This window comes from Sapajus apella, unplaced genomic scaffold, assembly GCF_009761245.1.
Source record: "Sapajus apella isolate SASKATOON/1434 unplaced genomic scaffold, GSC_monkey_1.0 scaffold1, whole genome shotgun sequence".
NCBI lineage: Eukaryota > Metazoa > Chordata > Mammalia > Primates > Cebidae > Sapajus > Sapajus apella.
In genome coordinates this window covers 75843592-75856446 of record NW_022436941.1, presented here as the reverse complement: position 1 = coordinate 75856446, position 12855 = coordinate 75843592, and the positions used below count along the sequence as shown (strand labels likewise).

General features: G+C 38.7%; 1 protein-coding gene, 1 non-coding gene and 1 pseudogene across 5 annotated transcripts in view; all 3 read left to right on the top strand.

Moving 5' to 3' along the window:
• The window catches only part of IPO11 (importin 11), a 209311-nt gene that overhangs the window by 12037 nt on the left and 184419 nt on the right, over nucleotides 1–12855 (top strand). For all 4 annotated transcript variants that reach the window (XM_032279909.1, XM_032279919.1, XM_032279928.1 and 1 more), the window contains 2 exons: nucleotides 1352–1495; nucleotides 6347–6447. In XM_032279909.1, coding sequence (XP_032135800.1) covers nucleotides 1358–1495; nucleotides 6347–6447 — 239 coding nt within the window. In that variant the 5' untranslated portion in view covers nucleotides 1352–1357. Of the gene's footprint in view, nucleotides 1–1351; nucleotides 1496–6346; nucleotides 6448–12855 lie in introns of those variants that run through there.
• LOC116554300 lies at nucleotides 6542–6646 on the top strand. The gene has a single exon (XR_004270159.1). It is a non-coding gene; the product is annotated as a U6 spliceosomal RNA (small nuclear RNA).
• Nucleotides 6657–6769, top strand: LOC116554314 (annotated as a pseudogene).

Below are 12855 nucleotides of genomic sequence, written 5' to 3'. Positions count from 1 at the left end.
TTTTTTGTATTTTTAGTAGAGACGGGGTTTCACCTTGTTGACCAGGATGGTCTCGATATCTTGACCTCGTGATCCACCCGCCTCGGCCTCCCAAAGTGCTGGGATTACAGGCGTGAGCCACCGTGCCCGGCCCATTTTGTATATTTCTTAAGATAATCTGGACATGTACTACTGGTGGCATGTTAAGATGATGTTACAAAGTATTTTACCAGTGAGTCAAAACAATTCTTTTTAGTTTTCTATCTTCTGATTTTGTCAAGTATAATGTTAGGTGCTAACATATGATTTAATGCTTTTATAACATTCATTCATTCATTCATTCATTTAGAGAGGGAGTCTTGCTCTGTCTATATGGTTTAATGCTTTTATAACATTTATTTATTTGTTTATTTAGAGATGGATACTCTCTCTGTTGCTCAGGATGGAGTGCAGTGGCACGATCTCACCTCACAGCAACTTCCACCTCCTGGGTTGAACCAATTCTCCTGCCTCAGCTTCCTGAGTAGTTCAGGAGCGTGCCATCACATCTGGCTAACTTTTGTGTTTTTAGTGGAGACAGGGTTTCACCATATTGGTCAGCCTGGTCTCAAATTCCTGACCTTGTGATCTGTCCACCTTGGCATCCCAGAGTGTTAGGATTATAGGCGTGAGCCACTGTGCTTGGCCTATAACACTTATTTATTTATTTATTTTGGTGGTGGAGTTTCACTCTTGTTGCCCAGGGTGAAGTGCAATGGTGCGGTCTCGGCTCACTGCAACCTCTGCCTCCTGGGTTCAAGTGATTTTCCTGCCTTAGCCTCCCTAGTTGCTGGGATTACAGGTGTGTGCCACCATGCCTGGCTAACTTTTGTATTTGTAGTAGAGATGGGGTTTTACCATGTTGGTCAGGCTTGTCTCAAATTTCTGACCTCAGGTGATCCACCCATCTCAGCCTCCCAAAGTGTTGGGATTACAGGATTGTGCCACTGTGCCCGGTCCTATAATACTTATTAATCTCCTTTTTAAAGTGAAGACAGAGGGCATTATGCTTAGTCTTGAGCCCATAATGGTACTTTCTCAAAATGTAGAACCTTTGAAGTTTGTGTGTGTCTCCCCTCCCTCAATTTATTATCTTCTATTTATGGAACAGTGAAAGATAATTCCCTTTAGAAATAAATTGATTTAAGCAAAAATAATTTGATTATGAATTTTAAAGAAGATTATGGGTATACACAAAGAAGGCAGAAAGCCAGAAACATGAAGGAGTAGATGAATAGGAGTAGTTGAGAACATGAAAGATCTTTGTTTATATTATTGTTGAATTTTTATTACTTATAGTGTATAGTCAAGTATGTTAACTTATCATTGCCAGGTTTCCATGGATCTCAATAGTGCCAGCACTGTTGTTCTTCAGGTCTTAACACAGGCCACCAGTCAGGATACTGCTGTGTTAAAACCAGCTGAGGAGCAGTTGAAGCAGTGGGAAACACAGCCAGGTTTTTATTCAGTGTTGCTGGTAAGTTGTTCTAAAATTGTGTACTTTTCTTTTTAATAAAATGAGACAACATTAATTTGATTGTTTTTAAAACTTAGTTTTATTGGTAGTTTAGTGAAATAGATTCAAATGTTTGGCTGCTGTTGCTTCTGCCGTTGTCTTACTACTTTATGACTTCTTAAGGGTTGATAAGCAATATTTGTTCATAAATATAAAAATAAGCAAGGCATATGTAACATCTGTTCAGAAGGCAAAACTGTGATGATCTTCGGTTTGTTTTTTTTTTTGAGACGGAGTTTCGCTCTTGTTACCCAGGCTGGAGTGCAATGGCACGATCTCGGCTCACCGCAACCTCCGCCTCCTGGGTTCAGGCAATTCTCCTCCCTCAGCCTCCTGAGTAGCTGGGATTACAGGCACGCCCCACCATGCCCAGCCAATTTTTTTTTGTATTTTTAGTAGAGACGGGGTTTCACCATGTTGTCCAGGATGGTCTCGATCTCTTGACCTCATGATCCACCCGCCTCGGCCTCCCAAAGTGCTGGGATTACAGGCGTGAGCCACCGCGCCCGGCGATCTTCGGTTTTAATATGTTATAGTAGCTACCATCAGGACTTCAGGTAGCACACTTTCATATTCTGTCCTTGTCTTTACCCCATGTAATTTATGTTGCAATAGTTGTTCAGATCTCTGCATCAGGCATACCACACATTTCACTTTAAAATATTTTCTTTTCTCGTCTAAAAATTTCATTTTCTTGGCCCAACTGATTTTTTCTTGGGTGTAATGGGAAATAGTATAATTAATTAACAATATGTGCTTTAACGAAACCTTTATTGGAGTTTAAAGTTTTTGACTAGTTAATCAAAATTATTTTCTTAATGCCAGAATGAAAGAAGTCATTTTGTGTTAAACAGCTTCCTTATACTTTTCTTCTGAGAAATTGAGAACTCTGATTAGTGTTTAAGGTTTAGCTTCTGGTCAGGACAACAAAGCTGGGTTGGGTTAAAAACTGATTCAATATTTGTGACTGGGTCATAGATTCAGAGCAAAATTGTTTACCATATCTTGCAAAATAAGTGATAACAGTTGTCATATACTTCTTGGCCCAAAAAATTTGATTTGTTTATTAGATTGAAGAAAATATTGGTCATGACTGTAAGGGAAATTGTTTAGAGTCAGACTTGTTATTCTGAATATAACAAAAAACGTAGACTGTTTGCGTCAGTAACAAAAAGGTAAAAAAAAAAAAAAGATTGATTTTAAAAGATACTAAAAAAATATCTTATTCTTTATGTAATCCTAGCATCATGTTTGTACATTTTAGGCATAGTATAAATCTTTAGAAATTATCTTGAGTAGGGCCGGGCATGGTGACTCATGCCTGTAATCCCAGCACTTTGGAAGGCTGAGGCAGGTGGATCACCTGAGGTCAGGAGTTAGAGAGCAACATGACCAACGGTGAAACCCCATCTGTACTAAAAATACAAAATTAGCTGGATGTGGTGGCGCCTGTCTGTAGTCCCAGCTGCTTGGCCAAGGCAGCTTGAACCCGGGAGGCGGAGGTTGCAGTGAGCCAAGATTCCGCCGTTGTACTCTAGCCTGGGCAAGAAGAGTGAAACTCCGTCGGAAAAAAAAAAAAAAAAAAAGACAATCTCTTGAGTATCTTTACTCTTCTTACACTTATTTAAATGAATATGCTCTATAATTAGAATTGAGCTGTTTCAGGCCAAAATATAAAACACTTTTAGAATTTCTTATTTTAATTACTTTACTGCTGGACCTTAAAAACCAATAGGCGTTGCTTAACTGTTGTCTTTATGTATGAATAACTATACATTGTCAATAATTTTAAATGCCTAGGTCTTTTTTTTTTTTTTAAAGTAGAGACAGGGTCTTGCTTTGTTGCCCAGGCTGGTCCCAAACTCCTTGGGCTCAAGTGATCCTCCCACCTCGGCCTCCCAATGTCTTTATTTTTACTAGCTGTAATTTTCTTCTTAAAGGAGGGATATAACATTTCTTTTATATTATGGAACAGATTATATTTATAGTAGATGAACAAGCTGCTGAGTTTTAGTCTTCCTTTTTCTTCTATACTCACTATCTTGGCACATTTGATCTTCCCTAGCTGTCCATTCTAGTCAGGAGACTCCTATATTTGTATACATGATCTCAGGTTTATGTACTAGTCCTGTTACTCAAAGTACTTATAGGATATTTCAACTTGGATTGACATCTGCAGCATGACTTTTCTTGTTTTCCCAAGAGTAGTTGAGATAGACTCACCAACTTTTACAATATTCCCATATTACTTCCATTCATTCTCTCATTTGCTCAGTAGAAAGTTAGGAAGTTTCTGCTTTGCCAGGCACTGTGCTAGGATCTAGACATAGACAAGACTCAATCTAGTATAGAAGGTGGACATGTAATTTGTCAAGATCAAATGTGATTAATCTGGTAAAAGAAGTGCATCTTTTATAATGGAGACCCAAAAGAGGGACTTGCACCCAGTTGCCAGCGGTTTAAAAGAATAAATGGGAGTTACACAACTATTGTAATCGTTTTTTTTTGTATTTACACATGATTTTCTAAAAATAACTATAGTGTACATTCATTTTATTTTTTTCTGAGACGGAGTCTCGCTCTGTTGCTTGAGCCCAGAGTGCAGTGGCAGGATCTCAGCTCACTGCAACTTTTGACACCCGTATTCACGCAGTTCTCCTGTCTCAGCTTTCTGAGTAGCTGGAATTACAGGTGCCTGCCACCATGCCTAGCTAATTTTTTGTCCTTTTAGTAGAGATGGGGGTTTCACCATGTTGGCCAGACTGGTCTCGAACTCCTGACCTTAAATGATCCACCTGCCTCAGCCTCCCAAAGTGCTGGGATTGCAGGTGTGAGCCGCCACATCCAGCCTGCATTCCTTTTTAACAAATACTTGGCTGGGTGCAGTAGCTCATTCCCGTAATCCTAGTACTTTGGGAGGCGAAGGCGGATAGATCACCTGAGGTCAGGAGTTCTAGACCAGCCTAGCCAACATGGCAAAACCCTGTCTTTGCTAAAAATACAATAGGTAGCTGGTCATTACACGCCTGTAATCCCAGCTACTCAGGAGGCTGAGGAAGGAGAATCGCTTGAACCCGGGAGGTGGAGGTTACAGTGAGCCAAGATCGTGCCACTGCACTCCAGCCTGTGCAACGGGAGTGAAATGCCATCTCAAAAAAAAAAAAAAAAAAAAGAGCTATAAATGTTTTTTTTTTTTTTTTTTTTTTTTTTTTTTTGAGACAGAGTCTTGCTCTATCACCAGGCTGGAGTGCAGTGGTGCGATCCCGGCTCACTGCAACTTCCGTTTTCTGATTTCAAGCAATTCTCCTGCCTCAGCCTCCTGAGTAGCTGGGACCACAGGCACGCACCACCACGCCCAGCTAATTTTTTGTACTTTTAGTGGAGACGGGGTTTCACCATGTTGGCCAGGATGGTCTCAATCTCTTGACCTCGTGATCTGCCCGCCTCGGCCTCCCAAAGTGCTGGGATTACAGGCGTGAGCCACCGTGCCCAGCCATAAATATTTTTCTACAGCAAAGAACATACTTCCACATCATTTTAGCTTTGGGATTTTTGTACACAAGGTTTAGGAGGTCACCTCTGGGAATTGGAGTTGTTTTTGGTCTCAGACAAAGTGTAATTATAGTCATTATTATTATTATTTGGATTAACATAATGAATACATTCTTTTGAGTAATGGTTAATTTTGAGTTCCATTATTCACATCACATCTAGCTTTATATCTCTTTTTTTATTTTGAGACGGAGTTTTGCTCTTGTTGCCCAGGCTGGAGTGCAGTGGTGCAATCTCAACTCACCACAACCTCTGCCTCCTGGGTTCAACTGATACTCTTGCCTCAGCTTCCAGTAGCTGGGGTTATAGGTGCCTGCCACCACATCCAGCTAATGTTTGTATTTTTAGTAGAGATGTGGTTTCTCCATGCTGGCCAGGCTGGTCTCGAACTCCTGACCTCAGGTGATCCACCACCTCAGCCTCCCAAAGTGCTGGGATTACAGGCGTGAGCCAACCGTGTCCCACCTTATCAAACTTATTTGTGATTGTTTCGATAAGGAGGGTACTATGAAATAGGCTTATTTCATATCATTTATTAACAACCTTGGGGCCTTGACTCCTTTGAATCTGTGCTGTGGTGGGACTACTTTTTCTAATTTGGAAGTTATGAGTTTTATTGGATATGTGTAGGGTTATGGTATTCATTTGAAACATAATTAGGTTTGCTTGTTTCTGAATTTAATCTTTTTACTAGGGGAATTTTCAAACACACCTAAAAGCAGAATAGTACAATGACTCTCTACGTGTTTGTTACTCACCTTAAACAGTTAACATACAACTGAGCAGGTATACTTTCTTATACGAATTGTAGAACTATATATACTTCATAAATATCAATATGATATATATCAAATTTAATAAAAAGATTTGTCTAGGCACGGAATGGTGGCGCACACCTGTAATCCCAGCACTTTGGGAGGCCGAGGTGGTTGGATCACCTGTGGTTAGGAGGTTGAGACCAGCTTGGCTAACATGGTGAAACCCCATCTCTACAAAAAGAAATGCAAAAAAATTAGCTGGGTGTGGTGGTAGGCACCTGTAACCGCAGCTCTTTGGGGGGTTGAGGCAGGAGAATTGCTTGAACCTGGGAGGCGGAGGTTCCAGTGAGCCAAGATCGTGCCATTTGTACTCCAGCCTCGGAGACAAGAGCGAAACTCTGTCTCAAAAAAGAAAAAAGGTGTCTATACTTTATTGTGGGTACATTAATTAGACTTTTTACTTATTCCATGCTAATTCTAATTTTATGTTTTTTATTTATAGAATATTTTCACAAACCATACTTTGGATATAAATGTAAGGTGGCTTGCTGTACTGTATTTTAAACATGGAATTGATCGCTACTGGAGACGTGTAGCACCTCAGTAAGTTCTGTCACTTCCCCTATTTCTTGAGAGTGATCCTTCCCAAATTCAGGAAGGTAAAAGAATGTACTTGTTTATGTAAAAGAATGGGCTAGTGCTTGCTTCTGTGGCACATATACTAATATTGGAATAATACAGAGAAGATTAGCATGTTCTCTGCGAGTATGTTGTGGAAATTTGTGAAGTTGTTTATGTAAAAGAATGGGCTAGTGCTTGCTTCTGTGGCACATATACTAATATTGGAATAATACAGAGAAGATTAGAATGTTCTCTGCGAGTATGTTGTGGAAATTTAAAAGAAAAAAATGCAAAGAAAGTGTTTACTACTGAATAAGTGTTCTATTTAGTTAATGACAAATCAGTAGCTATATTATTATTTTCATGGTTTTATGTTTCTCTCCCTCTCTCTCTCTCTCTCTCTCTCTCTCTCTCTCTCTCTCTCTATGTGTGTGTGCGTGTGTGTGTGTGTGTGTCTGTGTGTGTGTGATGTTTGCCTTCTGCTTTCAAGGATCATGCTTAGTGACTCATGTTGAACAAAAGCCTTTTTCTTTTTAGTCCTACCTAGTTAAAAGGCTGAGGCAGGAGGATTGCTTGAGACTGGTAGTTTGAGACTAGTCTAGGCAACGTGGTGAAACCCCATCTTAAGAAAAAAGAAACAGAAGTATAAGGTTAGGATTTAGAAAAAAGCCATTCAGAAGGAAATCCTAGGTCAATCCTGAACCAACTAGGTGTTAGTTTCTGAGTCTTATGCATTCTTCCTCTGTGGTGGAAATGGAGTAGTACACATTCGTAATCACATTAGTATTCAGTTATGTACGTAGTTAACAGATTTCTCTTAGTAGTTAATTTTACATGTTATATAATTAATGGAAAAGCATTATAGACATGACCCTGGGATTTGTTTGATAGAAAATATGGTAGTGAATTTTGCCAAAGAAGTAACATAATCTGTGTTTTCCAGTAGATGGCACTGTAGTGTCATTAAGACTTTTTTTTAAAGTCTGAATACTTCAGAGTGCATATAAAACATGTCCTTGAATAATATTGGAAGCAACTAGAATATTTCAGGCTTAGGATATTATAATATGGTTTAAGGCAAACATGTCTTCTTTGTTAGGATTTTAGATAGGATTAACTTTTAGATAGGATTAATTCATAATTTTGGGGATAAATATGGTAGGTAGTGATGAGAAAGTGTGCATTATTGGTTTGTAGGAAATGGCCCGGCAGCACTTTTCTACTACTTTGTCCAATTAAATTTTACTTGTCTCTGACCCGGCACAGTGGCTCACGCCTGTAATCCCAGCTCTTTGGGAGGCCGAGGCAGGCAGATTACCTGAGGTCAGGAGTTGGAGACCAGCCTGATCAACATGGAGAAACCCTTTCGCTACTAAAAAAAAAAAAAAAAAAAAAAAAAAAAGAAAGAAAGATGTACAGAATTAGCCAGGCGTGGTGATGCATGCCTGTAATCCCAGCTACTTGGGAGGCGGAAGTAGGAGAATCACCTGAACCCCGTAGGCAGAGGTTGCAGTGAGCTGAGACCTCACCATTGCACTCCAGCCTGGGCAACATGAACAAAATTCCATCTCAAAAAAAATAAAACAGAACAAAATTTTACATGTCTCCTAAAATTCATTTTGTTTTACTGCTTATATAAAGTATATAGTTATAAATGATTGTTTTGACTGGGCACAGTGGCTCAATCCTGTAATCCCAGCACTTTGGGAGGCTGAGGTGGGTGGATCAGGAGGCCGAGATCAGCCTGGCCAACGTGGCAAAACCCCATCTCTACTAAAAACACAAAAATTAGCCAGGTATGGTGGTGGATGCCAGTAATCTCAGTTGCTGGGGAGGCTGATGCAGGAAAAACACTTAATCCTGGGAGGTAGAGGTAGCAGAGAGCCAAACTTATGCCACTGCACTCCAGTCTGGGCAACAGTGAGACTATGTCTCAACAAATATATATAAATAAAAATAAATAAATGATTGTTTTGCAGGAAAAGTAAATTATAATTAAATATTTAAGGTTGTACTTTTACATAATGAATTAGAACCTGGAATTTAGTTTAAATTTAAAAAGTTAACAGATAATTTATACAATATTAGGTAGATAAATCCCAAGCTGTATCTTTTAGTATATATTGAGATGAAAGCAGGAAAGGAGATGAATGTATTTAGAAAGGAAGCAAGGGTGGCTGATTAGTAATTGAACTTATAAACTTAAGACTTTTAAAAAATATGCTTGTTTCTCTACTTTTCTGTTTCATTTTTCATAGATCCTACTCCTAACCATTGTCACAGAGTGAGAATTACTGAACAAGCTTGTTACCATTACCATATTTTTCTGGGTCCTAATTAATTAAATACTATCCTATTTCTGCTTGGGATATAGTTTGAATTCATCTAATGATAATGTGCATAGAATTAAAGGTGGAACGTTAACTATTATTAGAGAATTGTTAAAGATACGAATTTTCTTTAGGTTAATGGCTTGTTTCTTTAATATGTATACAGTCCCTGACGGTGGTTTGATTTAATGATTTTTTTTTTTACTTTACTATGATGCAAAAGTAATATGTATTCAGTAGAAACTGTACTTCAGGTACGCATACAACCATTCTATTTTTCATTTTCAGTACAGTATTTTTCATTTTAAGTACAGTATTTTTCATTTTCAGTACAGTGCTCAGTAAATCAGCATGAGATTGTCATTATTTTATTATAAAATAGGCTTTTTGTTGGAGGCTTTTGTCCAGCAGTAGGCTAATGTAAATGTTCTGAGCATGTTTAAGTTAGTTTAGGCTTAGCTATGATGTTCAGTAGGTTAGATATATTAAATACATTTTTGACTTAAAATATTTTTTGATTTACTGTGGGTTTATCAGGAGGTAACCTCATCATAAGTAAGGAGCATTTGTATATTTTTTGCATGGTCTCTCTCTGCATATTTTGATAGCTAGTCATTATATTATACATTTTTATCCTAATTATAGTTATGCAGACTGCTGAACCTGGCTTCTTGGCATAGAAGAAAAGTTCAATTACAAGTTTAAAGCAAAACATTGTAGGAGAACACATTATATCATGGATTTGCTAGTAGAAGGGAACTATGTACTATGGAAAGTATGGAAAGTATAACATAGTCATCAGTCATAAAAGGATTAGAGATATCATTTCTAATGACTTGAATGTTAATCTTGTTTTCTCATTTGTTTATTAACTTTAAGTCATTAAGGTTTTAAAATAGTTTCTTTGAAGTGTAATACATAACATACTTTCAACAGTACACAAATGAAGGGTTCAGTTTGAATGTTTATAGTGGGAAGACACCTGTGTAACTGCCACTTGGAACTAGGTAGAACACCTAAAACACTCCAGAAACTTTTATACATGTGCATTTTATTACCATTTATAGTCAGATGTGTGTTCAACTTCAGCAGATACTGTCAATGAATTTTCTAGGCTGGTTGTACCAGTTTGCACTCCCACAGCAACATATGAGTGTTATAGTATTTGCTCTGCATTCTTATCAACACGTGGTCTGATCTTTCATTTTAGTCATTCTGGTGGGCTTGGTAATTTTAGTTTGCATTTTCTTGATGGATGATGAGCACTTTTTAGTTGTACATATTAGTTACCGGAATATTCTCTTTTGTGAAGCATCTGTCATTTGCACATTTAAAAAAATTGGATTATCTTATTGATTTATGGGATTTTTATTTTGAGTAGGAGTTTTTTGTCAAATATACATAATAAAAATATCTTATCCTAAGCTGGATATGGTGGCTCACGCCTGTAATCCCAGCACTTTGAGGGGGCTGAAGTGGGCAGGTCACCCAAAGTCGGGAGTTTGAGACCAGCCTGGCTGACATGGTGAAACCCCATCTCCATTAAAAACTCAAAAACTAGCTGGGCATAGTGGCGCACACCTGTAAGCCACAGCTACTGGAGAGGCCGAGGCAGGAGAATCTCTTGAACCTGGGAGGTAGAGGTTGCAGTCTAGCATGGGCGACAAAGCAAGACTCTTGATTGCAAAAAAACAAAAACAAAAAAACTTCGTTGTGACTTGCCTTTTCACTTTCTTAATGGTGTCTTTTGGTGAACAGAAGCCCTTAATTTTAATGACGTTGAATTTAATTACCTTTCTGTGATTATTATTATTATTATTATTTTTTTTTTTTAAGGAGATCAGGTCTTGTTCTGTTGCCCAGGCTAGAGTGCAGTGACGCAATCATAGCTCAGGGTAATCTCTAACTTTTGGGCTCAAACAATCCTCCTGCCTCAACCTCCCTGTAGCTGAGATTACAGGTGTGTGCCACCACTAGCTAATCAAAAAAAAATTTTTTTAAGAGATGGGGTCTTGCTGTCTTGCCCAGGCTAGCCTTGAACTCCTGACTTCAAGTGACCCTCCCACTTTGGCCTTTTACACTGCTGAAATTACAGGTGTGAGCCAGTGCACCTAGCCTATTTATGAAATTTTTGCTCAATCTGTGGTCATGAAAATACTCTGTTTTCTGTTGAAGGCTTTGTTTTCTTTTTTTATTTTAGGTGTATGATCCATCTGGAATTTATTTTTGTGAAAGGTGCTTATGTGAAGTAGGGACATGTGTTCTTTCCCCATTGCATTATGATGGTACCCTTGTTTGTTTTTTCTTTTGTTTTTTGAGACAGGGTCTCACTCTGTCACTCAGGCTGGAGTGCAGTGGTGCCATCACAGCTCACTGTAGCCTTGACTGCCCAGGCTCCAGTGATCCTCCTACTTCAGCCTCTGGAGTAGCTGGGACCATCAGTGCAGCCACCGTGCCCGAGTAATTTTTGTATTTTTGGTAGAGATAGGATTTTGACATGTTGACCAGGCTGGTCTGGAACTCCTGAGATCAAGCAGTCCATCCTTCTTGGCCTCTCAAAGTGTTGGGATTACAGGCATGAGCCACTGTGCCTGGCCCAGTAGTACTCTTGTTATACAGGCACTTTAGAAGTAGATTTGGTTTGGATTTTCACTTTTATTCTATTGGCTTATTTGTCTATTCTTGTTTTTGTTCTTTTTAAGGCTTAATGTACTTTCTATTACTTTTTTGGATTTAATTTGCTATTCTTTTTCTGGCTTCTTGAGATGGAAGCTTAGATAATTGATTTTCAGTTTTTCTTACATACTTGAATTTAAAGCATTAAGGCTTTTCATATAATCATAACTGTAGTTTCACAAGTGTTGATATGTAGTACTTTCATACCATTCAGTTTCTTTTCTTTTTCTTTCTTTCTTTTTGTAATTTTTTTTTTGAGACGGAGTTTTGCCCTAATGCTGGAGTGCAATGGTGCGATCTTCGCTTACCACAACCTCTGCCTCCTGGGTTCAAGCTGTTGTCCTGCCTCAGCCTCCTGAGTAGCTGGGATTACAGGCATGTGCCACCATGCCTGGCTAATTTTGTATTTTTAGGAGAGATGGGATTTCTCCATGTTGGTCAGGCTGGTCTCCCGACCTTTGGTGATCTGCCAGCCTCGGCCTCCCCAGCCATGTTGAACTGTGAGTCAGTTAAATATCTTTCCTTTAAACCATTACCCAGTCTCAGATGGTTCTTTATAAAAGTATGAAAGCACACTAATACATTAGCAATAAAGGAGCATTTCATAATTATGGCAAGGTCAATTCAACAGGAATAACAACCCTGTTATGATGCTAATGCAACCTCCATATATAGACAGCAAAATCAGAACAAAAAGAATAAATAGGCAAGTCCATAGTCATATTTTGAGATTAACACACCTCTCTCATTGATGGAAAAACCATGTTTGGAAATTAACGCACCTCTCTTACAGATGGAAAAAGTAGCACAAAACCAATAAGGACACAGAAGATTTGAATACCACAATTAACAAATTCAACTTAATTGACATACAGAAAACCTTACAATCAACAACTGCAAAACACATTCTGTTCAAGTGCACATGAAACATTTACCAAAATACCTTATGGTTGGACCATAAAGCAAGACAGCACATTTTAAGAAATGAAATAAGTAACAAAACAATAAAAAGCCCTACATGTTGTATATTAGATGCTATACTTCTAATTAACCTATAAATATAGAAAGAAATTACGTAGGAAATTTAAAAAACAACTGAATGGCTGGGCATGGTGGCTCATGCCTGTAATCCCAGCACTTTGGGAAGCTGAGGTGGGCAGATCACGAGGTCAGGAGTTTGAGACCATCCTGGCCAACATGATGAAATCCCATCTCTACTAAAAATACAAAAATTAGCTGGGTGTGGTGGCTGGCAACTATAGTTCCAGCTACTCTGGAGGCTGAGGCAGGAGAATTGTTTGAACCTAGGAGGTAGAGGTTGCAGTGAGCTGAGATCATGCCACTGCACTCCAGTCTGGGCAACAGAGCAAGACTCAGTCTCAAA